At 38.1% G+C, this 15452-nt stretch overlaps 1 protein-coding gene across 6 annotated transcripts in view; it reads left to right on the top strand.

Annotated features, from left to right (window-relative positions):
- Nucleotides 1–15452, top strand: part of DAB2 (DAB adaptor protein 2) — a 52901-nt gene that overhangs the window by 26459 nt on the left and 10990 nt on the right. For 3 of the 6 annotated variants that reach the window (XM_061189205.1, XM_061189206.1, XM_061189208.1), the window contains exons 2-10: nucleotides 4330–4522; nucleotides 5503–5642; nucleotides 6347–6445; nucleotides 8138–8269; nucleotides 8756–8836; nucleotides 9268–9294; nucleotides 9543–9596; nucleotides 10006–10068; nucleotides 14780–15433. In XM_061189205.1, coding sequence (XP_061045188.1) covers nucleotides 4432–4522; nucleotides 5503–5642; nucleotides 6347–6445; nucleotides 8138–8269; nucleotides 8756–8836; nucleotides 9268–9294; nucleotides 9543–9596; nucleotides 10006–10068; nucleotides 14780–15433 — 1341 coding nt within the window. In that variant the 5' untranslated portion in view covers nucleotides 4330–4431. The remainder of the gene's footprint in view (nucleotides 1–4329; nucleotides 4523–5502; nucleotides 5643–6346; nucleotides 6446–8137; nucleotides 8270–8755; nucleotides 8837–9267; nucleotides 9295–9542; nucleotides 9597–10005; nucleotides 10069–14779; nucleotides 15434–15452) is intronic. The other 3 variants (XM_061189209.1, XM_061189210.1, XM_061189211.1) reach the window with 2 other exon arrangements.

Raw genomic sequence — 15452 nt, 5'->3', positions numbered from 1 at the left:
AAAAGGTAGGGCATCTTTTGGCCCCCAGCCCCCTTTTTCACACCCAAAGCCTTTCCAAAAATCAGTTCATTATAAAACCTGCTAAAGGTTTTATGAGCACAGCTGACAATTCTGTAACATTGTTGGAAGGATTATGCATTTGAATTTTAAACATTGGATTTAAGTTGATTATTCCTATGGAGGGACCTAAGTCTGGAAGCAAGACTTCTTCTGTCTACCACATGTCAAATGGTAACTTGGACATTTGGGAAGTCTGTTCTCTTCAAACCTGTGGAGAAAGGAGAATGTTTATCACTCTGGTATACACATAACTGGATGTACATTTTTGTTAAAATTTTTCGATAAACTTTAATGGTTCTTTGTAAGGGGATTTATCTTTGAGTCTTGGAGCCTATGGGCAGAATCTACCTTCCAAGCATTTCAGGGAGCATAGATACCTTTTAAATTGTATGGCCTACAATGGAGACCTGCCCTTGGCTATTACAACCCACCATACACATCCTTTTTCTTCGAGGAATATGGGAAGATGCTAAAGGAACCTTTTCTCCCTACTTTTTTCTCCCTTGCCCCTTGTAACTGCTCATTCCCAACAGTGAAAGGATATAGTCAAAAGATACCAAGTACCTTAAGATAATCCCAGTGCTGTGAAATGTTGTACGTCAGTATCTAACAAGAGAAATTTTTTGCTGTAAAACCAAGGTAGCACCACTCACTTTAGAGCTCTTCCACTCTGGCCCTGTCTGCCGACACCAGATTTGATGCTGGTTTTGAGTTATAAGGTTGTTACATCTTGTATCACTTTCATGACTAAACCACACACCACCATTCCCTCTCCCAAGCCCCCTCAAAGTGCTCTGTGGCACTTCTCAAATTCCTTTAAAATACTCTCACTTTAGGATAAAACTTCCCATGTTTAATGAGCTAAGTCTTTTCTTGTCAAATAATATCCTACAGAAAAATATGGTATCAGCTTCAAAGGTGGGCGGCAAACTCTTATGCCAGGTTACTTTCCAGCCAGAATTGGAGGGGAGGAAGGGAAAGTCTTCAGGGACAAATAGGTAACTGGGATGGGCAGGAAAATGGGGGGAAAGGGAGCTATGCTAATTTGAAAAGGGAAGGAGTCAAAACCAAAATGTTTTCTAAAAGAAATGAGAAGTATTGGGGTTTCTATCCAAGAATGAAAGAAAAGGATGTTGAAGATAAGTAGGGGTAAAATATTTGAGTCTCATATATAAAGTGAAAAAGTCTCAATCTTTGTCCTAAATGCAAGGGGAGCCCCAAGATTAAGTAGGAAAGCTTTCAAAGTTATTCTAAAATTTAGGGGGCTTCATCATTTAACAACAAAAATCCAGATTATTCCAATTCAATAAACACAGGCCATGCACTGGAGCTTCAAGGTTGTCATGGGAGCAAAAAATGGTGGGAAAAGGGCTCTCAAAGAGGTGTAGGTATCTGATGCATGCAGTCGGATACCCCCAAAAGGATGAAAGCAAAGTAATTGGATTTGGTCAAGAGAGTCATTAGCAGCTGAAGTTGACTTCCTGCGACTAACATTAAGATGAACGGTCCTTTGAGGGGAAGGGGATGTGAAAAGGTGGAGGGTAAGTGCCCATCAATTTTAGATGTTTAGATCATAAGATGATAACTGGAGGACTACAGGGTCACACGGAAGTGTTTTCCTTATTTCTAAGATGAGATGAGCAACTAATAAAGGAAAGGGCCCACTGGGGAGAAGGTGAGGATGCAGGAGGATGAATGTTGATGCGTCTCCTTAGATCAGAGCTTATCTCACCTCCTGATATTGTTAATGTGGGTAAATATCCTCTTGATTTCGAATACATTCTCTGAAATTAAGAAGAGTATTATTGGCTTCCTGAAATTAGAAGAGTATGGATATGACTGAGAGATTTATCATGTTGTCAGGAAATAAATCTTGGAACCATGAAACCAACCAAGGCACACAAAATAGAGGTGTTGTATTAGTTTCCAAGTGCTGCCATAACAAATTACGAAAAACTGGGTCACTTGAAACAACAGAAATATATTCTCTCACAGTCTTGGAGGCCAGAAGCCCCCAAATCAAAATGTCATTGGAGTTCATCCCTTCTGGAGGCTCTGAGGGAGAACTCATTCCGTGCCTCGCTCTTAGCACCTGGTGGACATTGGCAGTCCTTGGCGTTCCTGATTTGTAGATGTATCAATCCCATCTCTACCTCTGTCTTCATATCACTTCCTCCATGTGTCTGTGTGTCTCAAACTTCTCTTTGCCTTTCTTTTATAGTGACATTTGTTACAGAATTTAGGACCCTCCCTAAATCTAGGATGATCCCATCTCAAGAGCCTTAACTTAAAGACAATTGAAAATACCCTTTTCTCAGATAAGGTCACATACAAAGGTTCATGGGTTAGGACTTGGATGTATCTTTTTTGGGGGGAGGTGAGGGGCACTATAAGTATATAATAGAGCATCTCTCTAGCTAGCATGAGGCTTTCCATGTGAGACTCATCAGTGTAGTGTTTAAGGAACTCTGGCTTGGGGCCAGACAGCCTGGGTTGGAGACCTGGTTTCAACTTAGCAGCTGTGTTGTTTAAAACCTCTGTGCCTTGGCTTTCCCTCTGGAAAAGCGAAATAATACTGTATCGTAATACTCATAGGGTTACCATGAATGTTCTGCAGTTAATACAGTTAAAGGGCTAGTAGTGCCTGGCCCCCAAATAAATCTTGAGTAAATAAGGCTTTGAGTCCCCTATAGTCTTCACCTGTAAATAGACTGTCTCCCCAGCCACCTACCAGTCAGGTGTCTTTGGGCAAAATTAACTACTAATGGGACTTCCCTGGTGGTCCAGTGGGTAAGACTCCATGCTCCCAATTCAGGTAGCCCGGGTTCGATCCCTGGTCGGGAAGCTAGGTCCTGCATGTGTGCTGAAACTAAGAGTCTGCATGCCACAACTAAGAAGCCCGCGTGCCACAACAAAGATCCCACATGCTGCAACGAAGACCCGGCACAGCCAAAATGAATAAATAAATATTAAAAAAAAAATTTTTTTTTAATTTTTAATAAAAAAAATTAACTACTAAATCTTCAAATGAAATAATTCAGATAACATTAATCATACATAGATTTGTGTAATTGTGTATGTATGTATTTTAAAAGACTATTAAGATTATAAAAAATGAAGAGAGCTTTTGGGGGTGGGACGAGTGTACCATCCCATGCATGGTCTTCACAGGATTACACCACCATGAGTGGCTTTTCTTTGCTTTAGTCTTCAGTTCTCATAGAAAGTTAACCTCCCCTAGCGCTCTCAGGAGCTGTGTAGAAATTTTCACTCCTGGGAGGTGAAAGAACCTTTTGAAATGTTAGTTGACTTCTGTGTGCTAGCAATGACTTTACTTTTTTCTTTTTGTTTTACCTACTGTGATACATAGGGAGCTTTATGGAGGACATACCAAAGTGTTCTGAGGATAGTAATACTATATCATAGCACAAAACATGTACAATGAGACACCCCATAAATCCATTTTTTCCCTGATATGTGCGTTAGTGTCAAAAAATGGATGGCTTTTAAAATATAGTGCTTAGATAGCTCTGGAGATCATATGCAGAATCTTAATATTTAAAAAATATTTATCTATGAATAAGATAAAATTCATAACTCTCCTCATCACTCTCTATATAGTTACATGATTTTTTGAGGAACCATAATTTATAATGCCCAATTTCAGATGCCAGTTGCAATCTTCTCAGCTCAGCATTCAATTTATTTAAACTTTGCTATGAAAACTTATTCATCTACGTGTGACACGTTTTGATCCCTATCTTTAATACTACATTTTTATGCCAAAGTTCCAATATGAATTTCTTAGCTAGATAATAACATTATTTTTTAAATTTTATTGAGATATAGTTGATTTACAATATTATATGTTTCAGATGTACAACAGAGTGATTCACAGTTTTTAAAGATTATACTCCATTTATAGTTATTATAAAATATTGGCTATATTCCCCATGCTGTACAATATATCCTTGTAGCTTTTTTATTTTATACATAGTATCAATAGTTTGTACCTATAATCACATTAAATGTTATCAGATATCAACTACTTAAAGAAAAATCTGGTAAATACCCTCTTTGTATTTTGGAAATTACAAAGGAAACAGTCCTACCCACTCCCCTGCTGTCAGAGTTCAGTCTAACAGAGAAGAAAGAACAAAATGAGTCTGAAGAACTACGCTCACAAATCACTGGTTGTGGGCCTATTAGGACATAAAGTCTGGGTTTGCTATGTTATGATCTCATTATGCCTCTAAACTCTGCCCACAGGTGTCTGCAGCAGGTTATGTTTGTTTGAGACGTCTCCATCGGGGATCGCTGGGTGTCGCTAAGTGTCTGCTGGTGCTGGAGTTGGCTGTCTGCCTTCTTGCCATGTCTAACGAAGCAGAAACGAGTGCAACTAATGGTCAGCCTGACCAACAGGCCGCACCAAAGGCACCATCAAAGAAGGAAAAGAAGAAAGGTATGGAGAAGTCCTCTTGAGGCCAATGAGGGGAGCTAGTGGTGGTTACCAGTGATGAAGTGTGATGTTCAAGGCAAAGTAAGAGCTGCCCCTTGCCTTAATTCAATCTCAGCCAAGTGTCAACTTTTCCTAAACAAGAAAGTAAGACTTTGGCAGAGGAGATTGGTTCGATCCATATACGATAAGACGTATCTGTGAACTCTGTGGTTGCACCAATTTGGGTCCTGCTGGGAAGCTTTCATACATCTTGTTCAGTCGGGAAATGCAACTATAAGTATTACATGGTTATCTTTCAGTAACCTATATACCACTTCGCTTTACTGAAGTAGCTGTTTTATAAAAATCAAGATCTTTATTTTATGAGACCCTCTTCTTTTGACCTGAAGTACCACTAGAAAGTGTCAGCATCCTTAATTATTCATAGTTTGAGAATATGCCGTGATTTCCTTGCCTTTCATGTCCACGCTTTAGAAATGGGAATGAGAAGAGAAGCAGAAGAAGTTATAAAGATGGATAATTACCTTAGTTATTTCCAAGGGAATTTACCCACAATTCTCTTCCGCTTTATTGACAGTTCAAAAATGCTAGTAAATCGTGCAGTGGCTTATTTTCCTTTCATTAAAAAAAAAAAGTATTATCCTCCTTATATTCTTTTTAAAAAATATTTTTAAAACTATGCTGAAGAATATCCCCCAATCCCATCTCACATATTCCCGTAAGTTTCCCATAACTCAGCCCATTCTGCATCTTTAAGAGTTTATTTTCTCTCTGCCCCAATGCCATACACAGTTTTACACAGTGTGATTTTTTTACTCAAAGGAAGCAAGGATAAGGGTAGAATATTGCATATTTGATCAATTGTAGAATAATCAAGATACTTACTACGCAGATTTTTAGATCCTGGAGTATATTTGGTCATACCTGGGGCTGATATCTCAATAGATTTATAAACTTTATCCTCTATTTCTTTCTTTTCTCAGGCACTGAAAAGACAGATGAATATCTTTTGGCCAGATTCAAAGGTGATGGTGTGAAATACAAGGCCAAGCTAATCGGCATTGATGATGTGCCCGATGCAAGAGGGGATAAAATGAGCCAAGATTCTATGATGAAACTAAAGGTAAAGGGGAAAAGCATACTTTGTCTCTATCTTAAGCAAATATGCAACAGAGGAAATGATATTAGAAGTTTGTATTTACCTATATCTCAATTATTTGAAAGAAAAACTTTTCTAATCACGTAATTGATCCAGTGGTGCTGAATTTTATGAGAAGCCATGAGTTTGTTTGCATATTTTGAGTGCTGTCTAGAGACCTGATTTAATCAAGTGTAGCAGGACCCTAGATGCCTTTTCCTTTGAGCAGACCAAATTTCTGAGCCTGGAGGTATTCAGGTAAAATTCAGGAGTCGGCTTCGAAACTGGTGTTCTTTAGTGTTAGCCCTTTCGTTTTTTTAAATTTTTAAATTCTAATACTGCCATGCTGTGAAACTAATTAAGGAAGTAATACTCATTAAATAAGACAAGGCCTAGAAGGAACATCTTTGAATATGTTTGAAGATCTTCTGGTCCAGTCTCCTTGTCTTTGCCAATGACTATTCGGAGGCCAAGGGAATGAGGACTTGTCCAAGTTCACAGAGCTAACTAGTAATTGCCTGGCTCAATGTCTTCTATTTCATTCTGCTGTCTCTTATGAAAGATGCCTAATTCTTTCATAGATGGTAAACCAAGCTGAAAACAAAGCTGATTGCCTTTTAAAATTTTAGAATCAGAAGCATCATAGGGTTTTTTTAACTAGATTTTTCTTGTTTTCCCAATTTCATCAGGGAATGGCGGCAGCTGCTCGGTCTCAGGGACAACACAAACAAAGGATCTGGGTCAACATTTCTCTTTCTGGAATAAAAATCATTGATGAGAAAACTGGGGTAAGAATTCACTTTCACTGACACCTTTCTGACCACCTGAGTCTGACAAATAATTTGTGACATAAATTTCAGCTCCCCTTTTCCCTTTTCAAAATTCTGTAGGGAAAAAAAAAATTACATATTACTGCACTTCTCCAGAGGTAACAGGCAAAAAACAGATAGGGTAAGAGGTGAGGAGTCAAGATACTTTATTTTGAAACTTATTTCCTATAATAGATGTGAACCTCAAGTCTATAAGTCTAACCTAAACACCGGTATGCCATAGATATCAGTTAGGTATTTTTTGGACCAAGATATACAGCACTAGATCAATCCTAATCACTGATGCTATCATAGATCTATGTATGGGTCTCATTTTAATATAAGGTCACGGGTGAACTTACTGGCTAACCAAACATAGAATACTATCTGAAGCACATCTTCCTTTTTTTCTCCTTCTCTCTTTTCCCTTCCTCCTTACCCCATAGATGTAACCTTGCTCATTTTTTGTGGTTGCTCTTATTCTATCACATGAACAGTCTTGCTTATTTTTTGTTTGTTTGTTTGTTTGGGCCTTATCAAAAGCTATTATACTTCAAGTCTTCTGGGACTGTTTTTCCTCTACTCAATATAACATCATCAGATTCATCTGCTTAAAATGTTTTTCATTGCTGCACAATAGTTTATTGTATCAAGATACAGTGGGAAGACCTCAAGTTACTATTCAGCCCTTCCTAGAGATTCCCATTATCTAATATGCAAAATCCATTGGTCAAACTTAGGGCCCTGGAACCCTGGAACATGCTCACCCACCCTGATGTCCTCATGCACTGCTGTCTCCACTGTCCCTTATCTTTTGACTCTTGTTTTCACAAGCCTGCCAGAGAATGGTGGCAGGTTTCCCACACAAGCATTCGCTCACTCCCAAACCTCCTAAGATGCCCAATCTAAACTTTTCAGTGGTCTTAGGTGCTTGGAAACAAAAGCCAAGACACATTCTGAGCATTACAAATATCCATGAAGAGTTGAGTCCTACCATCTACTTGAAAGGGTCAAGAGAAAGGGGGGCGAGGAATAGAAGGGAAAGCACTGCTAAACCAATAAGCCGTGCCACATGAAACTCCTGTATGATGACGTGGACATCTATGTGATGTTGACAAATACTTGATGACAGAATTTGGTGACTTCCAGAATGTATTGGGGGTAATTGTCCCAATAATACTTAGGAGGGTTCTCTGGCCAGTCTGAGCCAGTCAGAGGACCCTTGTGAACACTCCTCTAGCTTAGTTATGCTATTCACTTGAGTTTGTTGAGTTGAGAAAGTAGACCTCCTTGGAATGCTTTAGAGGTTATATGTTCCATCTTCGCTTTAGAAATTCTTGGCCTCCTAATCCTCAATCCTTCCTTGCGATGTGGCATCATGTCTTTGGGATAGAGAGAATCAAGTATAGGTATTTTAAGAAGGATCATTCTTTCTATTTCTGTTTTCTACTCTTTGTTGTTAGGTTTTTTGTTTTGTTTTGTTTTCCCCTTTTGAGCCCTTCTTAGCAACGATAAATGTAGCAGTAGCCTTCAACCAGGAGTGAAAAAATCTTCAAATGTTTTAGCCTTTTCATATATGCCTTGGTATCTGATGCTTAGTTGTGCTCCAGATAGAATCTACAAATAGATTCTAGTTTTCTCAATACACCGTTTTTGATGTTCCTTTCTTAGGTAATAGAACATGAACATCCAGTAAATAAGATTTCTTTCATTGCCCGTGATGTGACAGACAACCGAGCATTTGGTTATGTGTGTGGAGGAGAAGGCCAACACCAGTTTTTTGCCATAAAAACAGGGCAACAGGTAAGCTCTAAGCCTTGAGGTATACCTGGAGGGGGACTTGAATATAAGAGTGTGTGTCTTTCAACTAGAGAGCTTGCTAGAAACAATTGGATGTAGGAGGACTAAACAGTACCTCAGAGGACGATTATCTTTAATTGGTCTAAGGAATCTTCTTTAAATGTCATTGATACCCATGTAGTGTGTGGCACAAGCATTGTTAGAATGGACTTTCTCATAAGATCATTGCTGATTTTAGAACGATAGACAATTATTCCCAGAAATCTTGAAAGGACTTGGAAAATTATCACTGTGCTTCTTGTTTTATCTAAGTATTTTATGTATCTGAGGGTTGGGATGGGAGTGGTGGTGATCTTCCACAAACCAGGGGAGGGTAGGAAGGAGCTTTAAGAGAAAGGAAGAAAACATTACTAATCAGAACTGATGGGGGACAAAGGGAAGAAAATAGTAAGATGAAAATACTGATAAAGATGCTTTCTCTTGCTTCAGGCTGAGCCACTAGTTGTTGATCTTAAAGACCTTTTCCAAGTTATCTATAATGTAAAGAAAAAGGAAGAAGAAAAGAAAAAGGCAAGTACTATCTAATACAGGCTCTATTAGACTTAAGACAACATTCAAGACCATGTCTGAACATTATGTGAACACATGGCCTGCCTGAAGTGTTGGCGTCTATGTGGCTCTTCAAAGTATAGAAAGTGATATATTTTTTGTTCTTCCCAATAGGGCAATGTTTGGATGTTATAGTTAGGCCCTTCTGATTTCTAGTGCCTGACTCTTGTATTTTCTCCCTATAAACTTCACATTGATTCCAGGGCTACCAAGCCAATAACTCTATTCAAATCCAGTATTGATATGAAAAGGGGAGGAGAATGTAGGGCAGAAATAATATGCAAGACTCTCTCTTGCTTTCTGCTTGTGAACCCATAGGTATATTTATCCTTTATTTAATTCTCTTTAACTATAATTTACTAAGGTCACTGAATTTGTGTCTTTCTTTTTAGATGGAAGAAGCCAACAAAGCAGTAGAGGTAAAACAGCATCTTTACTTCTTATGAATTGCACGTGTGATGTGTATAAGCCCTTGTTTGCCACCTGCCCAAGCAGGCTTCCCTCCTAGTTTTATTACTATGTGTTCATGACCCCTCTGGTCATAGAAGATGTACAGTTGAATGATTAGTGCCAAAATCTTAACTTCTTAGCAAGCCAATACACTAGGAAATTAAACTGTGTAGGGAAAACTCACCAACTAAACCTTTAATATTTGCCGTCTTTTCAGAATGGGAGTGAGGCCTTAATGAATCTTGATGACCAAGCTTGCAAACTGAAATTGGTACGTATGTGCTTTTTTATGATTCTTACTTACCTGAACATGGGATTTACTTCCTAAAGATGTTGCTAATACCAAATCTGTATTGAATCTGTATGAAAATCCAATTGCGACAACTCTTTCCCTAACTGTTAGTATAACATTTATGTCAATATACAAAGTGATCTTTTTAGTAAACACTTCTGAATCTAATCCAAATACTTTTTTAAAAGTGTACATCAGATGGATTTGTTTGGGGACTTGTCTACACTTCCTGACCTAAATAACCTAATATCAAGTCTGTATTAGTTAAGTGAAAATCCAATTGTGACAACTATTTTCCTAAACTTTAGTTTAGGAAACAATTACAACAATATACAAAATAATCTTTTTTAATAGACACATCTGAATCTAATCAAAATACTTTTTTAAGGGTGTTGACCAGATGGATTTGTTTGGGGACATGTCTACACCTCCTGACCTAAATAGTCCAACAGTAAGTGCCTGTTTTTAAATTTGCAATGTAACGGAAATGACATCTATAACTCAAATTGGCAATTAACCGGAAATCTTGAGCATCTCAAGACTGAAACTTGGAAGGTGACTGCTGATTTTTCTGCATAAAGTGTAAATGGCTACTAGAACAAATTTGCATCTTAAGTCACCACGGGAGCCTATCAGCACTACTTCAGATACATTAATATTGCTTAGAAGTTAAATCTGAGCAATAGGTCAGGCAATGTAGTCCGTCTTGGTATTGCTTAGGATCAGAAGGAGGAGCTGAATATTAATCCTTGGTGTAAGCATACTTGAAGGAAATATGTTTGCTAGATGACTAATTGTATAGACTCCTGGCCTCTTCATTTTTTTTTTTTTCCTATTCTTTCTGTTGTGATTTAGCAGCATAAGCTTGGTGTAAAATAAGACTTAAAACAAGAGGCTCAGTTATATTGAACCAAAGCTTGTCTTTGTTAAAAAAGTTGCTCATTCTTTACAGGATATTATAGTGTATCAAGTCTTATTATTGATTGATCTGTAACAACTCTGTGAGAATGGAGCAGTATTTTTCTTTACAAATAAGGAAATGGTGATTCAAAAAAACTCTCATTGACCCAAGCAGAGGTCCAGTTTCAAGGCTTAAGCGTAAGTCTCAGACCTTCCAAAACAGTCCTCAAGTGAAATTACTTGTAATTTTGAATGACTTCTTACAACTTATTTTATTTATTTAACAGTTTCTTGAGTACCTGCTGTTTGCAGGGCACAATGTCAATGACATCGTGGAGTTTACTGTCTAGCAGGGAGACCAACATTAAAACTAATCACAAAGCCTAACAGTTGATGTTACTTACAAGGTATTTATCCAGTTTAGAGGTTCAGATAATGCCTCTGAGTAAGTGAGTTTCTGGACTTGAACATAAAAGATGAGAAGGCAATAACTAGACAAAAAGGGTATCAGTCTAGAACGTTGGGGAGAAGGTTTATCTAGGGGTCTCTTATATCAGGGAATTATCAAGCAAGCCTCTGTGACCAAGAAGGTCATAGGAATTAAAGCAGCAGCAGACTGAGAATTAAAAGTCCCACTTGCTGGAGTACTGCAGAGAATGGCATGCCTATGCAATTTCACACAAACGCCCAGGCCCGGTGAGACGGGGAGGAGCAGGGGCTGCAGACACTCTTCTCTACCCCTCCTTTTATGAGAATCACAATGCATAATACAGCGTTTAGAGATCCTAAAGAGCCTGCATTAGAGAAGCCCATTTAATGTTCTTTCAAGTAGTGAGTCCTAACTCATTTGTCTGTAAAACTTTTCGTTTTTTGTAACATTTGTTACCATTGTGTAAGGATAAACTTTTTGAAATACCAGATTAGATCATCCTGAAAGGTCCATCGTAGATCTGAGGTTTTTTGATTCCTAGGCAACTTTGCCAACCTCCTCCGTGAGTAGCTCCCTTCCCAAAGTAAATTGACATCTGAATGACCTTCATTCCAAGTATAACTGACATTGAAACCAGTAGTATATTGAAAGAGATCAAAACACTCAAGCTATGGTGTAGAATTCCAGTGGGATAGGCAAGGAAGCACTGACTGTTTAATCTGCTTCTGTAGACTTCTAGAAAGTTCTTAAAAAGGAAATGAAAAACAACACGAGTAATCTTGAGTCTCATTCTTATTAGACTTTATGCATTCTAAGAATTTTTGGCTTGTTGAAATAAAATGCAAGTTTTAGTTAAACTAACAATAAATTAAAATGATAAATACCATCAAAGTAATGGTATCTGATAAGTAAAAGAATGCTAATGGCGCTAATTATGTGCTAGTTAGACTTTGCCAGTGTGTTCTTACATACTGACTCCATATTCATAGGTCACGAAATAGATTTATCTCTACTTGATAAAACCAGCATGTTTAAAAATTTTGAAATCTCACATCAGTTGCTCTGGAAGAGATGAAGAAAGGAAGAAATCTAAATTACCTAGACCTTATTAGTGGTTCCCTAACCCAGCTACCCTTCCCCCAACATTTATACAAAATAGTTTTCTGCATTTCAAGTAAAGCTCATGTTGCAAATTAAGTAACATACCTTAGAATGTAATTTTTATCGCCAAACCACTTGAACAATATTCTTCCATACTGTATCTCAAAAAAAAAAAAAAAAAGGAAAAGATTAAAAAGACCAAAAAGGCATGATCTCTAACTTTAAAAACTTGACCATTTGAAAGCATGGTTATTATGAAAAGAACATAAAGTGTGGTTTCCCCATCAAATCTGGTATGGGGATGGGAATCAGGGCACAAAGCACAGTGTCATATATACGTAAGATGCCATGGGTGGGCACAGGTGAAGTTGAAATAGAAGGATCAATGAGAAAAACCTTTGTAAAGAATCTGAACTTGAGTTGGGTCTTTGAAGTATGTAGGAAAATAGAGTAGTAGTTAGGCTAAAAGTGAACGAGGTCGCCTGGTGGGTCATTTTGAAAGTCTGGCTAATGGAGATTATTTTAATATTGGGGAGTGGCAGGAAGTCACTGAAGGCTTTGAGTAGGGAGGTCCAGGATTTGGTAGGCTGGAATGGTTAGGCAAGATGAGCTACCTGGAGAAGAGCTAGTCTAGAACTTAGTATTTTAAACCTTGTCTGTGCAGACACCTTCTTGGTTGCCTGCTTGACCCTCTTACTGGAGCCCCTTAACAGCAGGGACTATATTTCATGTTCAGTTCTTGTCTCTCAGGTGCTTACATGACGGCCACGTGGATGCAGTGTTTACAGTACAACACAGAATTAAAGAAATGCTGACCAAGGGGGTGGACGAGAAGTCTTACATCTTTCAGTTGTAGTCTATGAATCAGACTCTTAATCTTGGATTAACAACAACCTCAACCTGAGGAGAGCCTTATACATTTTACTTGTAGGGTGACTATTCAGAAGTCTAACATTGTGGCTCCTGTTTGGTGTCCTAAGGACTTCTTCTGAAGTAAATGAAGGAGAACTCTACCAGCTGTGAACACCCAACTGTTCTAACCCAGAGGTGGCTCATAATAAATGAATAAATATTACAATCACAAGCTTTCATAATACATTTTGTCCTACCTTTTGATTGTTAAAGATCCCTACATTAAGAAGCCTTCCAATCAATTTCTTTGATTTTTTTTTAAGTTTTTTTTTTTTTCTTTTTTTAATTACAAGCTCTCTCTTCTGACAAGTTCTTCTGGTTATAAAGAGACAAGCTGGCTTTTAAAAATTGTGCCTTTATACCTAACAGTGAAGGAAGCCAAAATATAGAATACCAATTAGGTCTGATTTAGGACCTAAACTTTTAAAAATTTTGTTCTTTTCTCTTAAAGCTGAGGAGACCTATTCAGTCTCCCTTTTTATTTACTAGTTTGAGAATTTTATATTCCCTTGAGATCATTGTCCCAATGACCAAAATATTTAATAATCTGCCCAGGATAATGCTAGAAAACTAACTTCCATTTCAGCTCGACAGTTTTTATTGTTTATATTCTTCTGTGGCTAGCATAGTTAAGTATTTAATTGATCAAAGTCAATCAGAAGGAAGGTCTGTCAGTATGACAGCTATATCCCAGGGTGAATCCTAATTAGTTGTGTCATTGACCTGAATAAAGACGTGTCAGATTTATCAAATTTGCCGCTTTTATGCTGAGAAGAATGTCATATCTGACAATTGAGAATCCAAATAATTAACATAACTGAAAAATAATAGGGAAGGAATAGAATTTGTAGAGTTATTCATTTAGTATATCTTTCAAATTAACTCTTAAACCCATATCTCTACCTTATACATAAATTAAAGATTAGATTATACATAAATTAAAGGTGACTTAAACATTAGTTGAATTTATCCACTAAGTAGAGGAGACTCCTGTCATGACACAGGCAACACTAAACTATATTATGAAAAAAGGTACAACTATGAGAGGTTAATGTGATATATTATGTTAGATTATATCAGTATTTTGAGTATCATGTTCTTAGAAGGACATAGACAAAAGAGTACGTCCAGAGGAGAGACTAGGATGATGAGAATGAGAGATCCAACTTGGCTACACCTTCAAAAAGATCCTTAAGTATTTAAAGAGGCATACCTGGCAGGCTGTGATGTGAGGGGAAAATCTTCTTTGCCCCCCTAGAGGAAAGACCAATTGTAGGGAAATATATTTGACTTTAAACTTTATTATAACTAGAATTATAAGATATGACTACATTAGGCAATGAATTCACTCATTTAGAGAGGTGATATTAGGTGACTCTGGGGGTACAATAGGAGTGTACATCATGTAGGAAGAGAGGCTAGGCCATTTCCTTCAAGCTCAATATACTTAGATAGTCACTTAGAGTGACTCGAAATCAATTCCCTTTAAGACTGTCAAAGGCATGAATTGAAACAATGATGATTATGAACTCAGCCAGTCTGAAAGGGTGAGGGGAGACATGTAAAGTAAACAACAGTAAGATTTCACTGAATGAAGGGCCAATGAAGTTGAGACTTAAAAGGGCCTGGGAGGGGCGGGGAGGACCTATTCTACAACTAGTAAACGCACTCAGGGACGCGATGGGAGGAGGTAATGGTCAACCAGTAAGACTGAAATCTAATGGAAATTTTGATAATCCTAGTCATCTTATGTAGCTTTCTCATTTGAAGTCACAACATGGACTAACACTTTCTTTTTTTTTCTTTCCAAATGTGATAGGAAAGCAAAGATATCCTGTTAGTGGATCTAAACTCTGAAATCGACACCAATCAGAATCCTTTACGAGAAAATCTATTCTTAACAAATGGCATCACCTCCTGCTCTCTTCCTCGACCAAAGCCTCAGGCATCTTTCTTGCCTGAAAATGCCTTTTCTGCCAATCTCAACTTCTTTCCCACCCCTAACCCTGATCCTTTCCGTGACGATCCTTTTGCACAGCCAGACCAATCGACACCCTCTTCGTCTGATTCTCTCAAATCTCCAGATCAGAAGAAAGAGAATTTGAGTAGCTCGTCTACCCCTCTGAGTAATGGGCCCCTGAATGGGGATGTTGATTACTTTGGTCAGCAATTTGACCAAATCTCTAACCGGACTGGCAAACAGGAAGCTCAGGCAGGCCTGTGGCCCTTATCAAGTACGCAAACACAGCCAGCAGTGAGAACTCACAATGGGGTATCTGAAAGAGAACAGAACGACTTCCATATCAAATCCTCCCCGAACCCTTTTGTGGGAAGCCCTCCCAAAGGACTGCCCGTACCGAATGGCGTAAAGCAGGACTTGGAAAGCTCTGTCCAGTCCTCACCACATGACTCCATAGCCATTATCCCACCTCCACAAAGTACCAAACCGGGAAGAGGCAGAAGGACTGCTAAGGTGAATTGTCTTCACATAT

Source organism: Eubalaena glacialis, chromosome 4 (genome assembly GCF_028564815.1).
Source record: "Eubalaena glacialis isolate mEubGla1 chromosome 4, mEubGla1.1.hap2.+ XY, whole genome shotgun sequence".
NCBI classification, from domain to species: domain Eukaryota; kingdom Metazoa; phylum Chordata; class Mammalia; order Artiodactyla; family Balaenidae; genus Eubalaena; species Eubalaena glacialis.
The sequence above is the reverse complement of the archived record's forward strand: the minus strand, read 5'-3'. Positions and strand labels throughout refer to the sequence as shown.